The sequence below is a fragment of the Neolamprologus multifasciatus genome, chromosome 14 (assembly GCF_963576455.1).
Source record: "Neolamprologus multifasciatus chromosome 14, fNeoMul1.2, whole genome shotgun sequence".
Lineage (NCBI taxonomy): Eukaryota > Metazoa > Chordata > Actinopteri > Cichliformes > Cichlidae > Neolamprologus > Neolamprologus multifasciatus.
In genome coordinates this window covers 28,920,636-28,935,826 of record NC_140452.1, presented here as the reverse complement: position 1 = coordinate 28,935,826, position 15,191 = coordinate 28,920,636, and the positions used below count along the sequence as shown (strand labels likewise).

Genomic DNA, 15,191 nt, shown 5'->3' with positions numbered 1-15,191 from the left:
AGTGTTTTTGTTGCTACGTTTTTTGGGGGTTTTTTTAAACCATGCATGAATTGTAACGCGGGTGCCCACCCTCTTCATCCTCGCCCCAACCTTCTGCTACGCCAGCCAGTTCGTAATGCTTCTTCCTCAGCTCGCCGAGACGCTCTCGCTCCTTCTGCAGACGGGTCTCCAGCTCCAGAACCAGGACCTGAGGAGACCCCGACACGTTCACAGGACTGTTAGTCACTTTCCCCTCTCAAATCCTGGAAAACTAAAAACTATAAACAGATCGGCTCGAAGCTGAACAAACAAGGGAGAAGACGACCTTTCATCGAGCAACAGCCGATGATTTATTACATTTAAAACTGTACATAACGCAGCCACAGCTGCCAGCGTGGGTTTATGGGTGTCACGGCGTGATACAGATACAGCTGTTTAACTTTTCTCAAACACGGAAAATCCAACCGTCATCCAGGCTGAATTATGTCAGGCTCGTGTGTGTGTGTGGGAGAGAAAACCTTCTAAACAACCAGATGAAAGCTGTTGTTTAAACAGGTCTGACTTAAACTAAAACACACTGGATTATCTTAAAATAGGAGCCCTGTGTGCGTTTCCAACAATGAGCTGTGTGTGTGTCTGTGTGTGTGAGAGAAGGTTCAGAGCTTCCCGTGTTTTTCTTTCAGTGTGGGTGAAGCAAAGCCACAACACAGACTCAAGTGTTCACATGAACCTTGGCTTCACTCACAATGAAAAACGAACCTTCAGAGTCTCGGATCAGCACGCCTACCCGAGCGGCTCGCTCGTTAAAAATAAGACTTTGTGATTATTTTGGGGCCAAAGGGGAGAGACTATTTTTACTCCACGTCCAATGAAAGGCACCTTGTGAAAAGCTTCTCGGATGAAGTTACGGTCACCTCCTGATTTAATTAAGACTCGCAGCTCAACCGTCGGCTGCTCGCTCACCTGTGCATCCATCTCCTGTCGCTTGATCTGGGTGAGAGTCATGCTGGAGAAGTCCATAGTGTCTAGAAAAGACCGGCATAAATTGTTTTGTGGTTGTTTTTTTTTTTTTTAAGGTAGCAGGAAATAGGAAACTAAAACTCACCCGTCTCTTCAATCTGGGACTTCCCAGACTTAGTGGAGGCCACGACGGCCGCGGTGGCCTGTGTGACGCCGCGGGACGCCTGCTGCAGGCGGTGCAGCTTGGTGCTGTCTTTGTCTGCTTTTACCTGCAGAAGGAGAGCAGCAATAATGCGAGAGACGTGAAATCTTTAACATCTTTCCCTAGAGTTTACTTTAGTTTTTGCCAAAGTAACATTTTTAGCTTTCTCAAAAAAACTAAACTTCTTTGCTCACCTTGGAAGCAGCCACGAGCTGTGCTGTGCTGGCAGCAATTTCATGTGAGCACACCATCAGCTCCTCAAACTTCCCTTTGCCCTGAACCACCAGGTCAGCAGCATCCCTGCAACAACAACACAGTGCAAAACAAACTCAAGGGAAGCTCTGATTTTAATTTAAAGCTAGAAAGGAAGTGGATTTTTATAGTGTTAACACTGGCGGTTATATTTGGACAAAATTGGGAAAAAATGGACTTTGTTTACATTTGTTTCCTGATCTTTGACACTATTTATCACTGCCCCAATATTTTATTTATTTTATTTTCCTGTTTTTAACCTTTAAAAAAATCTTGTTTAAATAAAGACTAATTAAAAAAAAGAGAGAAAAGGAAGCAGAAACGAACTATTCATCCATTTTCTGCTTCTTATTCTGGTCGTGGGTGCTTAGTTTAGTTTAGTTCGATCTCCCAGCATCTTAAACCAAAGCACACATAGAAACAACAAAAATGACTCCTTAAAACATAAACTATACCCCACATCAGGGTAAGCGTTTATAGCATAACATTTAAATAACATTAGATAACAGCCATCATTACTTTTTTTAAATATAGTTTTACTGGTTTCTTGTATTTGGCAATTCCACTTGTTGAAAATACAGCACAGAGAGCGCAGCTCATCCTGGGGAACACTGACTCAGCTAACAGAGTCTGAGTCTGTACCAACGCCACATCTAGGAGGTTCCTTGGATGCCTGAACAATTTCACTTGGCTCCTTTTCTGCTTTGAACGACTGCCCGACCTAATCCCATCTCTAAGTGTGCGCCCAGGAACGCTTCAGAGGAAGCAGTCTGCATCTGTGATGTCATCTTCCCTGTCACTAGCCAGAGCTCCTGGGCATCACGCTCAGAAGAAACTAAAACTTTGTAAATGACCTCACGAGCCTTAAAGTGTTCGCTTTATCAATCTTCTTCTAAAAAAAGTCACCTCTTTGCTCATCATCATCATCAACTTTCCCGCAGCAAGCACTCAGCCTTCAAGCACTTTAATACTTTGCTGTGAGGAAGACTCACAGAGGAGAGGAAGGCTACTTACACCATGACTGTAGCGCCCCATCCCACCGCTTTGGAGGCAGAGATCAGGCCCTCCGTCCAGCGTGAGTTCTTGGCATAAAATTCCTTCATGGAGGCTGCCCCCTGGTGGACAAACACCAAACATGTTTAAATTAGATGTTAGATATTGGGGTTATTTAAACTACGCTAAAATACCAGTAACATAAAGCTGCAGTGTGACTCACCCTTCCACTCTCCACGATGTCCCTTTGCAGATCTTTGGAAGACAAAATAAGCTCCTTGATGGCCTGCATGAGCTCTGTGCAGGAGGCCAAGATCCTGCAGAGGGCGACAGAGCAGAAGACAATCACTGCCTGCAGCTCTCCAGCTCAAGCAAGCCTGATGTAGCTCAGAAGCTGTGCCTGCGGATATCTTGAACACAGCTTGTAGCGATAGCTAATGCACGACTGATGCACCACTGACCCAAATCCTCAGTGCAGTTTGTGTGTTTTGTTTTGGTTACAGCTGTAGTGGCTGTTTGTTCCTCTGCATGATCATCTCCCACAGCAGCTACAGATTAAACACTTTTTCCCTTTTTTTACATGAATAATTAAGTCACCCTGAGAATTAAGAGAATGTTTGATTGGCTTAATTTGCACACAGAGTTAATACACAGCCTGGATGAATACCAGAGAAACCTAATCAACCCAATGTTTTTTTATCGTGGGTCCGACAAATGGCGCGACGTTTATTTAATGAGGCTGAAAAGACAGAATACTGCATTGAAGACAAGTGGCAGGCTGGCTTCAAATGTCAAGCTTTGTCCTGGTTTAGTGGTTGAATTTATGAAACTCTTCACACATCAGCACTCAGCAGGTGACTATCCGACATCTCGCAGTTGATGAAAACCATCTCCCTTTCCTTTTCCGCTTCATTTCCTCAGATTGCACCCATCAGAATACAAACAGATACCTGCAGGCTTGTGTCTGTGTTATTTATTCAAAATGAGATGGAGGAGTTCACCGCTCTCTTAGGAACACTCGCCTCTGCCAAGGAGGCAAAACGCTACCAAAAAACACACCATTTGCACATTTTTGGTAAAGTTTGTATGCGTGTGTCATTCTGAAACTTTGTAGTGGTGTAATGTTAACAATCCATTAAAATTTAGCTCACATCTTCAAAGTTCACTTAAATATTTATTGGTGGAAAATTAATAAAAAGCCTCCAATTTAGAAACTATGATTCTTACAAGTGTGGGGTGTATCATCAACATATAAAGACTTTAAAGAATTGTGTCACATTTGACCTCTGACCTCTCCATCAAAATGTGTTATATCTATAAAGAAAGTATTTTCAGGAAATATACTGTAGTATCATGTTATATAGTGACTTCTAGTTATTTACAGCACTATTCCCTTGAAGGTAAACACTGCTTTGGTGGAGGTTTGTGGAGAGCTTCTTGTTGTTGAAGAAGATGCTGAGTTCGTTTTTGGAGATGACTCAACTTCTTCTAAAGTTCAAAAGCATTTTGAGAAACCAAAACAAAACCACTGGAAGTTAAAAAGCTTGAGGTTGAAGTTTGTTTCTAATTAGAGGTAAAATGTGGTGTTGTTGTCTGTGCTATGTTTGGCAGGTCTATATCAGAGCTTCAGTGCACTGTGTGACTGTTTGCTTTAGGAAGAGGGTGCTGCCTAGTTAGAGCGAGAACATTACATGACTCTGAACTCATTTAAAGGTCGCTGAATGTCCGCTCGGCCGAGTTTTACGCTGTTGCATGAGTGTAGAAAGGCTCACGGCTGCAGCTGCTTTAAAAGCCAGATTAAGACCTTTTCTCCTGGGAGACAGTTATCTTTGGAAACCCACATTTAACTAAAAATGATGTTATAGGAAAAAGATAATCTGCTCAGCTTCCGTGCGGTGCCCCCCCTCCAAAAAAAACAAGTCCTAATCTGAGCATTACCTCTCGTTGACCTCCATCTTGATTCCTGTGTCAACTGCTCGAGAATTGTTGAGCATTTCCTGTTGGAGCGCACAGAGGAGCATAAGGGGGGGAGAAGAGTGAGAGGTTAATACTGCTGCAAAGTCAAACAGGGGACAATGTTTTCACACTGGACACTCGCACAAACACCTGGTGCCTAATGACCAAAGTTAAACACCCCTCCCAAACACACTTATGCACCTCTATCCTGGCAGCGGCTGATTCCACAGCGGCAGAAGTGGCAGCCATTTCCTGCTCCACGAGGTCTCCCAGCTCCCCCTGCTGCAGCTCCAAACCCCGAGGACGCAATTTCTGAAACAGCGGAAAGTCAAGTATTCACATTAAGGGAGAAATTAGCCATCGTATCACAAAGCAGCTGCGGAGACAGAGCGACTCTTTATCTCTACCCACCTCTGCCGTGGCCAGGACGGCCTCCAGAGCTGCCTTCAGCTTGCTGCTGTCCGCTGCAGCGAGGCCGTCCTGCTGCTTCATCTGTCCCAGCAGAGCCAAAGCTTCAGCCCCGCACACCTTCACACTCTCTGACAGGGCTGACACACAAAAAGGGGCAGGAAGGATGCAAGTGTTATAAATCCACAAACACACACTCTAAGTGTTTGAGCTACCAGATTTATACTCTATGAACTCTGGGATGTGACGGTGCCACAGCTGAAGCTGGAGTGTTAATTAAACCGATATCTCCTCAGGCGTGTCAACTGCTGCAGACGAACACTCTGACAGGAGGAAGCCAAAATATAACTCTGCAGCACCTGACAGCCAGATGATTTGCTCTAAACTGTACACAGGCTCCACAGGCAATGTATGGAAGCACACACACCGAGTCAAAGCTAAGTGCTCCTCATCGATCCTTAGCCTCTGCAGCCTGTGGTTTTGACCCAGTGTTTAGGTTTTGTTTTTTTCTTTTGTAGCAGTAAAATAAGTGCTGGCCAAAACTCCATTATATTTGGGCATGTTTAGACTTGCCATCTCCCTGAGGGCGAAAACATTTCATCTGCATGAAGTCAGCACTTTTGTTCTATACTGGCCTGTTTTGGCTCACATTCTGTATTTAAAACACGACTAAAGAACTATTTGCGACTGCAATGTGAGTGTCCCGCCACACGATATACAGACATACACTTAATGGTCACTTTATTAGGTACAGCTGTTCAAAAGCGCAAGTTAAGCATATCTAAATCATCAATGGACTTATGTGTCCAGACATGGTCAACATGAAGAACTGGGTAAAGAAGTAAGCTGTGGCTAAGAGGAGAGGGCAGCTGTCACTAGCTAGATCCATTTTCACACAGCTTTTCAGTGTCAGTGTTGTGGAAGGAGAAATATCAAACAGTTAGCAGGAAGTTAGCTCGCCAGTTTCCACCTAAACATATGATATACCATGTTCTGGGAAATTTCTGAACAAATTAAAACGTACTGCTCTGCTACCACTTCTAACGTAAATGAAGGCAGAAAACTAAACAGCAATGACTTCTGTAGGGTTACTGAAGTTGGGCTAGCTGGTATATAATGATGTGCTACGTGATCGCTAGCGACACAGCTGTGTTACCATAAGATTAGCACAGTGAAACCGGAGGATGAACGCTAACTTTTTCACACTCAGCTGCGAGAGAATTCAACATTAATGAATCAATGGTACGGAAAAGAGGAAGCAAGAATATTGAGCAGAGTAAAGTTTGACTTATCTGACTGTTTTGTTTCGCTTAATGCGCCTTATGTATGAAAACAGGCCCGTTATCGACAGTGAGCCTTTCGGCCCGAAAAATACGGTATGAGGCACTGAGTGTCCTGCACTTAAACATTCATTTAATATCACGTACACATATACACATACTGTCCCTCAAGAAGACACTGAGAAAAAAATAAAGAATAACATTGAGACTGTAACTTTGCCTTAAGTCATTGTTGATTTTGTCTTCACTCTCCATCCCCCACCAAGCTGCACCTGTGATTCTGCGGCTGCTCGCTGATGAGCTGACGGATAAGATCTTTTCTTATCCTCTGCATCCTTACCCTATCACCTCTGCCTCCCACAGGGTGCCAGCCTGCCCTGTTGAAACACTATTTTTTTTCAGCGTTTCAACTGAAAAAATAGAATGCCATTGATAAAAAAAAATAGAATGCCTTTGATCCCCTGTGATGTCATCATCTTCTGTGATGTCCCCTGTGATGTCATGAGAGAAAAAACCCTTAAATAGGAGCTTTGCTCTGTTAAACTTTGCTGCTCAACGGACCTTGACCTGACAGTAAGCAAACCATTTTGGAGAGTTTTGAGAGAATTTCGCGTTACTTAGCAATTCACTGACCAAGCCGACACATTTCACCATGTCAGCTAACCCATCCTTCCGCTCAAATGAGCTTGGAATAGTTAAAGGGAGCATTTTGGGAAACCACTACAAGGTAGAGGCTTTCCTCGGAGAAGGGGGCTTTGGTATTGTAGCCAAATGTCGTGATACCATGACCAACCGAGCTGTGGCTATTAAAGTAAACAAGAGCCGCCCTGATATTCTGCAACAGGCAAAACTGGAAATTTTCATCCTGGAGCAGCTGCGAAGGTTGGATCCAGATGCCGCCAACATTGTTAAATGGAACGGCTTTTTCCACGACGGAGAGCGGGTTTGCTTAAAGTTCGAACTCCTCGATCAATGCCTGTGGGACTACATAGGGGACCGGAAAAACCAGGGTCTCCCCATAAACGTAGTCAGGCCAATTTTAGGTCAGCTCACAAATGCTCTGTCCCACCTGGGTTCTGTGGGAATAGTGCACGCTGACATCAAACCTGGAAACATCATGGTTGTAAACCGCCATGAGTCTCCCATCAAAGTCAAACTTATAGACTTTGGCCTCGCATGTCCTGCGTCTGCAGTGATGCCTGGTGACCGTGTGGGGACGGTTGGTTATAGTGCACCTGAGGTTATGCTTGGCCTTCCTTATAACGAAGCAAGTGACATGTGGTCTCTGGGGCTGGTGGCTGTGGAGCTTGTTACAGGGGTGCCACTCTACCCTGGAAATGAAGACTATGATGTTTTGAAATTCATCATAGAGACTCAGGGTCAGCCACCAGATCATGTTCTAGACTCTGGCGTGTACACTGAAGATTATTTCATTGAAGACAACAACAACCAACAGCGCTGGACATTTAAGACTGACCAACAATTTCAGTACGAGACAGGATATGAGTCCCTGGAGACAAGATACATCAAACTGACGCGTCTGGATGACCTCGAACAAGTAATGATATTTAGAAGAGGACCTGAAAATGGCCAACGTTTGTTTGTAAGCTTAATTAAACAGATGTTGGCCTTGGATGCAAACCAGCGCATAACACCGTCGGAGGTTCTCCGGCATCCCTTTTTCAACCCTCAGAGTTCCCCTTGCATTGACATGAGTGCTGAAAGACCACAAAACCCTGTGGTCTTTCAGCACCCTTCAAACTTGAAATGCAAGAGATCAGAGAAAATCAACTGCAGTTTTCAAAACTCGGTTGAATTTTCTCAGCAAGTATTCGTACACACGTCAGCCAGCCCATCCTTCAGCTCAGATGAGCTTGAAATAGTTGAAGGGAGCATTTTGGGAAACCACTACAAGGTAGAGGCTTTCCTCGGAGAAGGGGGCTTTGGTATTGTAGCCAAATGCTGTGATACCAAGACCAACCAAGCTGTGGCTATTAAGGTGAACAAGAACCGCTCTGATATTCTGCAACAGGCAAAAAAGGAAATTTTCATCCTGGAGCAGCTGAGAAGGTTGGATCCAGATGCCGCCAACATTGTTAAATGGAACGGCTTTTTCCTTGACAGAGAGCGGGTTTGCCTGAAATTTGAACTCCTCGATCAATGCCTGTGGGACTACATACGGGACCCGAATAACCGGCGTCTCCCCATAAGCGAAGTCAGGCCAATTTTAGGTCAGCTCACAAATGCTCTGTCCCACCTGGGTTCTTTGGGAATAGTGCACGCTGACATCAAACCTGGAAACATCATGGTTGTAAATCGCTATGAGTCTCCAGTCAAAGTCAGACTTATAGACTTTGGCCTCGCATGTCCTGCGTCTGCAGTGATGCCTGGTGACCGTGTGGGGACAGTTGGTTATAGTGCACCTGAAGTTATGCTTGGCCTTCCTTATAACGAAGCAAGTGACATGTGGTCTCTGGGGCTGGTGGCTGTGGAGCTTGTTACAGGGGTGCCACTGTACCCAGGAAAAAAATATTATGATGTTTTAAAATTCATCATAGAGACTCAGGGTCAGCCACCAGATCATGTTCTCGATCCTGGCGTGTACACTGAAGATTATTTCACAAAAGACAACTACAACCAACAACGCTGGACATTTAAGACCGCCCAACAATTTAAATATGAGACAGGATATGAATCTTTGGAGACAAGATACATAAAACTGACACGTCTGGATGACCTCGAACAAATAATGATGTTTAGACGAGGACCTGAAGATGGCCAACGCTTATTTGTCAGCCTAATTAAAGACATGTTGGCCTTGGATGCACACCAGCGGATAACACCCTCTCAGGTTCTACGGCATCCCTTTTTCAGCCCTGGCCTCTCCAACAGGTTCCCAAGTATCAACATTGAAAAACCATACAGAGTCAATCTCCAGCATGACATCTTCCACCCTGGACAAAAGTGATAAAAACACAAACTGGGGTTTTAAAAGGATATTAACAGAAAATTACACTGGAAATATTAATTAAGCTGCTCCAATAATTATCACTTTGGCTTTTTTTTTTTTTATAAATTTTCACTCCCCCCACCCCAACCAGTCGCGGCAGATGACTGTCCCTTCCTGAGCCTGGTTCTGTCGAAGGTTTCTTCCTTTTCAAAGGGAGTTTTTCCTTCCCACTGTCGCTAAATGCTTGCTCATAGGGAAATCTTCTGGTTGTTGGAGTGGCCAAAACTCTAGGGGAACTAGCAATTTTTGTGAAAGTTTATAAAAAAAAAGCCTACCAATATTCAAAGCAGAGCAGCGGACACCTTACCATCACATCAGTCCTTTAATCTGACCTAAAACACCATGTTTACAGAAATAAATTCCATACAAATTGGAAATAAATTGTTGTTTTTGATTGTTTATAAATATATAGTGCTACCCTTCAGCCTCCTAGTAGACATACCTGTGTTATAAATGTGAAACTCCTTCAATTTTCAGAAAAGTTGACCTCTGACCTTGAAGTCAAGGTCACTGAGATTTAACCTTCACAGAGATTTTCAGTAGATGCAACCATGGTATTGATGTGAAAAATCTACACTATCACAAACTTGGGTGTCCACAGCGCCTCGCCATATACCAAAGATTAAGAGCTGTTTTTTCTAGGTTTTTATAAAGATTACAAAACACAAATAACAAAAATGTCAATGCTATTTTGATGTTGTCTAATGTAGCGCAAAGAAAAACAAACCCAAAGACTAATAAATAAAATAAATATATATTACATACATATATATGTATATACTACATACTATAAAACATTTTAGTGGTCCACAATGGGGTCAATGAACAGAATGAAGGAAGTAAGTCATTTTTATATGACAATAGTGTGAAAAATCATTTTTTTTGTATTTGTTTGTCACACTTAAACATTTCAGATCATCAAACAATTACTTTTTTTAATGTATAAGGAAAATTCCTTTAACTGTCCAGTTTTCTTGATGTTATGATGCTTCTACCACTGGTTTGTCATTAATAAATCAGACTTTGATTGCTGCAGCAGAAAAAAGACAAATAGAAAATGGTGCAGATTTACACTTTACCTGAAACAGAGCAAAAGTGCTCTTTACATAGGTTAATGAATATTAACTAATATAGGCTAGATATCTGGACATTACTAGCTTCATTTGGGCCTTCTGACCATTTGTCCTCTGGCTTATTGGAATCTTGACCGTCTCCAGTTAGTCCAGAATGCTGCTGCAGGGTTTTTAAACTAAGACACGAAAAAGAGAGCACATTACACCAGTTTTACGTTCATTACACTGGTTTCCAGTACATTTTAGAATTCATTTTAAAATCTTGGTAATGACTTTTAAAGCTTTGAATTGTGATGCCTCTGTCTACATTTCTGATCTTTTAGAACCCCACGCTCCCTCTCGCAGCCTGAGATCATCTAATCAAAGGCTGTTGGTAGTTTCACAAACACGTTTTAAGACCAGAGGAGAATTTTTTTAGAGCAGTGGCCCCCAGGTTGTGGAATGCTCTCCCTCCATCATTACGTTGCCTTGATTGTATTTATTCTTTTAAAAAGCAGCTTAAGGCTCATTTATTTAGATTGGCTTTTAATTAGATTTGTGCTGTAGGTTCGATTGTGCTTTTTTAAAAATGTATTTCTGTTTTTATATTACTGTGAAGCACTTTGTGACGAGTGCTGTATAAATAAATTGAATTGAATTGGATTTTTGTTCTTATTCTGGTCAAACTGTGCTTCATTATTTGTTTACAGCACAGCTACAGTTCCAGGTGACTTCAAGTCAAAAGGATGCTACATGTCAATGGCCAGCAGCCTGTATTCAGTTTGAATATTGCAGTAAATGAATATGGATCTGTTTCTATTGGGTTGTAAAGTTGTTCTCACTGTTACATCCAAATTTTGGAGGGAGATAAATAGAAAAAGAAACAAGAGAGAATGGATTTGTAGTTATAAATCCAAAGTCGCTTCATCACTAAGCAGACAGTGACTTCACTGTACTCAGATGACCTCTACAGTCACCAGACCGCCATCCAATACAGCACCTTTGGGATGTGGTGGAACGAGAGATTCACAAATCTGCAGCAGCTGTGTGATGCTGTCATGTCAAATCTCCGTAGGTTGTTTCCTGCACCTTATTTAAAGCGTGCCATGAGGAATTAAGGCTGTTTTGAAGCAAAAAACAGGTCCAACCCAGTATTAGCAAGGTGTACCTAATAAAGTGACCAGTGAGTGTAAGGATCAGAACAGTTCAGATAAGTAAGGAAATGAAAATCTCCATAAACTGAAATGATCTCTCTGTACCTCTCACAGAGAACAATCTTACCGTCAGCCTGCTCCACAGGCACCATGTGGGAGGTGGCACTACCCTGAACTATGGTGTCGCCCACCAGGTGGCCAGACTGGGTCACTGCACGCACCAGCTCAGACACACCTGCACAAAACAGCAGAAAAAAGAAAGTAAAAATGATCACAAATATTCATCAGCTTTACTTAACAGCATTAACACAGCGTGATTTTAAAAGATAACAAATTACAAACAAATAACTAATTTTATTCTTTCACATTCTGATTTCGTCTCACCCGTGTTGTCAGCCAGGAAGGCCACTCTGGTAGAATTTAATCTCTCCATACACTCTAAGGAGGCCTGACACCTGGATGCAAGGTAGTCTGCAGAGATGGAGCGACACACTTGATGAGAGCATGCACACGAACGCGCTGCTACACACAGAGCTGACTATCACAGTTGCACTGCACAGAATCCACACGTCAGACTCTGACCTGCCGAGCTGGTGCAGCTGATGTGCGCCGGGTCGTCTATCTGAGCCAGACTGTCCTGGATGATCTTCTTTGCCTCCTCCACGGCGCCCTGCAGGCTGGCCCAACGAGCCGCTGCCAGCTGGCTCTCTAACGCCTGCTCCCTGCTCTCCTGTGGACAAACGCACATGGTCAAACTTACAAACATCGCAATCTGCACACTCCGAGCCGCTCGCGTCTCCCACGTGCTCGATTTAAAGTGACTAAAATTAAGACGTTTCCAAGTGGAGATGTTTGAATTCATCACCTTCTCATTGAGTTGGTTCTGCAGGGTTTCAGCACTCTTCACCCTGCTCTCTCTTTCTGTCACCAGCGAGCTTTGGACCCGCTCTAGCTCCTCCCCCCGGGCCGCAAGCTCCGCCTCCACCTTCGACAACGACTGGACCAGCTCGGCTTTCTCCGACTCCAACGCTGCCAGCTGAGTGCCGAGCACCTCGCTCGACTGTGTCGAGGAAATAAAACATGGACAAAACAAAAACAATGAAGTGAGAGGAACAACAGAAGGAAACGATTTGGATGGTCAGGATAATTCACAGCTGTCGGGATCAGGAAGAGCTCTGACCTCACTATAAAAACCCAAACACACACACAAAAAAAACCCCACTTCATCTTTAACCACAATAACCATGTTGTCTCAGACTCCAGAGCTTTGGGGTTGACCTTTAAATAAAGGAACTCTGGGAATTTGTGGTTTTGTAATGTAGCTACATCGTCGTGTCTTTGGAGGAGAGCAGTGGAACTTGAGCCGAGTGTGTGCCCTTTTATTTGCAGGTAGATAGTGAAGTGTAAAAGCAAGAAAAGGTGAAAGACTTACAGCCTGGGTGCCGGCAGGTCCAACAGACAGAGGAGGAAATGAAGAAGAAACAGAACTGTTAGGCTTTTTAAAGCTGCGGTGTGAGAGCTGCTCATCAGGGAGAAGGAAAAATAAAGTGACAAGAGCGATAAAATGTGGGCTGTGGGAGCGAAAAGAACTGGAGAGAGACGGAGGAGGACAGAAAGAGTGATGGAGTTGATAAGTGGATGCTGCAAAGAATAGGAAGTCAGGAGTGGGAGGCTGAGAGACGGATGAAAGGCACAGGGAACAGAGCATGTGCAGAGAAACGGCACAGTCGTCGGGGATCCTGAGGGTTAACAGCATGATTCAGGGATTTTATTTTATTTTATTTTAAAATTACGCTTATCCCGTTATGAATATTCCTGTAAATGATCTCGTTAACTCCAGCTTTTTTTCTCCCCTCTGAAACATCCGTAGTTAAGATCCTGGAATGAAATGCTGCACTAATGTAAGGGACTAAATATCCGTGTTTCCATAAGCAGTTAAAGATTTTTACTGCTCTCATCTCTCGCTCTCTCTTTGTTTTCTGCAACTTTTTCTATTCAGCTCAGCAATGACAAAAAAACAACAAACAAACCGAGAGGCGAATAAGAAAAGAAACGAGGCGGTGAGGGGAAAAAATTAATACATAACAATTGCTTCTGTTTAAATTTCTCCACTGTGAAAATCATTTCATTCAATCGCTGATGTCAAACAAACGAATTAGCATATCAATTCTAACACAAGCTGCGCTTTGAGTCTCTGAAGCGGTTCGTGTACAGGAACAGTCGGTGACTAAGAGAGGAGACGATGAAAAAGAAATGGAGGGCGTGGATGATGGACGGGGACGGAGCGTGTTTTTATGGAGCGCGATTGTGACAGAAAAGCGGTTATTTAACTTTGAGTCAGCGTCCGGGATGTGTTGTTACCATTTAAACGTACTGTGTAAAAGTGTTGAGCCATCCCTCATTTGTTTCATTCCAACAAGCTTAAAAGTCCATCTTTGCTATGAGCACCTTTATTAGAGATAAGCCTCGTTTTCCCCTGACCGCTCTCTGGGTCAAACCGGAACCAGCGTCTGATGAAAAACTGTGACAAACGTTCAGAAAGCCTGGAGAATTATTGCTTTAGATCACTTTACAAATGCCAAGAAAGCCTGACTCCTTCGAAGAAAAATCTACAGATCTGAGGCTTGGTGTGCTCCAAGATCACAGGAGGATACCAGCTGTATTTAACTTTGTCCCTTCTCTGCTGCCAAGCTAGAGAGTGACTGAGATCATTTAATAATTGATGATTAGAATAAGAGCGTGTGGTCTCAGCGCCCCATTATAAGACTTTATACATAAAGATCACACAGGTCACCCATGTCATTAATCTTTTCGCACACTCTTGTATTAGCTGGTGTTTTTATAGATTCATGTTAAAGGGCAGGGAGCGCGCTATAAATTAGTTTTGTAATTTTTCACAGCAACTCTGGGATCTGGATTTAGGATCTGAGCGAAGAAAGGAGAGGAGAGAGAGACCTGCTGCGAAGAGGCCATGCTGGTCTTCAGGGAGTCCAGCTCTGCTCGGCTTGAGACCAGCTCTCTCTGGAGCTCCTGAAGATGCTCAAGCTGCTCCCGCTCCTGAGCAAGAAAAGCCCAAATTAAACTTCAGACATCTTAAAAACAACAGCCTGTTTGGTCACTTTGCAGCAGAAAAATCCAACTTTACCAAACTCTGCACACCATTTGGAGCGAAACCACCGAGCTGGAAGCACGGGGCCAGCTTTCCGTACACGTTTGGCAGTGATGACCAAACCAGCCTCGTTCTCACCTGTCTGTCCGCCGCCTCCTGAGCGGCCTTCACCTTCTCCTGCATCTCTTTCCTCACCGCCTCCACTTCATCCTGTGCCGCCCGAGCTACCGTCATCTGCCGGGTCACCTCTGCGTTCTGCATACAGACACACAAAGAAACACTTGTAATTCAGACAGCAGATCCTCAGCTTGACAGAAATAAAGGACACGAGGAGGCCACTGCGATCTAAGGATCTCATGAAGTAGAAGGTCTCACCTTTCTCAGCAGGTCTGCGTGGCTCTGAACCAGCTCGGTGTACTTCTCCTTCAGCTTGGTGTAGCGCTGCTCGTTGGCCTGAGCTTTTCCTGGTTAAAGTCGCGCGAACACATACAGAGAGACACACACACAGCAGGTGAAGCGGCTATGTCAGATGTAGAGTGTACGACCGTGACCAAAAATTTGACTCGTTGACTGAGTAGATAATGTGCCGGTGTAGAATAAACAAAACCTTACTCTCAATCTCCGTTAGGCTTCTCTGCTCCTTCTCCGTGTCCTCCCTGACCCTCCGCAGGTCGTCCAGTTCGGCCTTCAGGAACTCGCTCTCTCCCACAGCCTGCAGCCTCAGGTGGCTCTGCTCGGCAAGCTCCGCCTCCAGCTCGTTGACTCGCCCACGCAGAGCCTGGCACAACCGACCGCTCTGGCGACGGACAGGAGAGCAGGAGAAAAGGTCACACATT

General features: G+C 44.0%; 1 protein-coding gene across 2 annotated transcripts in view; it reads right to left on the bottom strand.

The window, feature by feature from the left end:
- The window catches only part of hip1 (huntingtin interacting protein 1), a 50,459-nt gene that overhangs the window by 2,197 nt on the left and 33,071 nt on the right, over positions 1-15,191 (bottom strand). For both annotated transcript variants that reach the window (XM_085131240.1, XM_085131242.1), the window contains exons 14-30: positions 14,968-15,151; positions 14,731-14,819; positions 14,494-14,610; positions 14,202-14,303; positions 12,112-12,306; positions 11,829-11,976; positions 11,631-11,717; positions 11,374-11,481; positions 4,754-4,890; positions 4,544-4,654; positions 4,325-4,383; positions 2,610-2,703; positions 2,408-2,508; positions 1,336-1,441; positions 1,085-1,208; positions 943-1,004; positions 70-187 (exon numbers count right to left, since the gene is read on the bottom strand). In XM_085131240.1, coding sequence (XP_084987366.1) covers positions 70-187; positions 943-1,004; positions 1,085-1,208; positions 1,336-1,441; positions 2,408-2,508; positions 2,610-2,703; positions 4,325-4,383; positions 4,544-4,654; positions 4,754-4,890; positions 11,374-11,481; positions 11,631-11,717; positions 11,829-11,976; positions 12,112-12,306; positions 14,202-14,303; positions 14,494-14,610; positions 14,731-14,819; positions 14,968-15,151 — 1,942 coding nt within the window. The remainder of the gene's footprint in view (positions 1-69; positions 188-942; positions 1,005-1,084; positions 1,209-1,335; positions 1,442-2,407; positions 2,509-2,609; positions 2,704-4,324; positions 4,384-4,543; positions 4,655-4,753; positions 4,891-11,373; positions 11,482-11,630; positions 11,718-11,828; positions 11,977-12,111; positions 12,307-14,201; positions 14,304-14,493; positions 14,611-14,730; positions 14,820-14,967; positions 15,152-15,191) is intronic.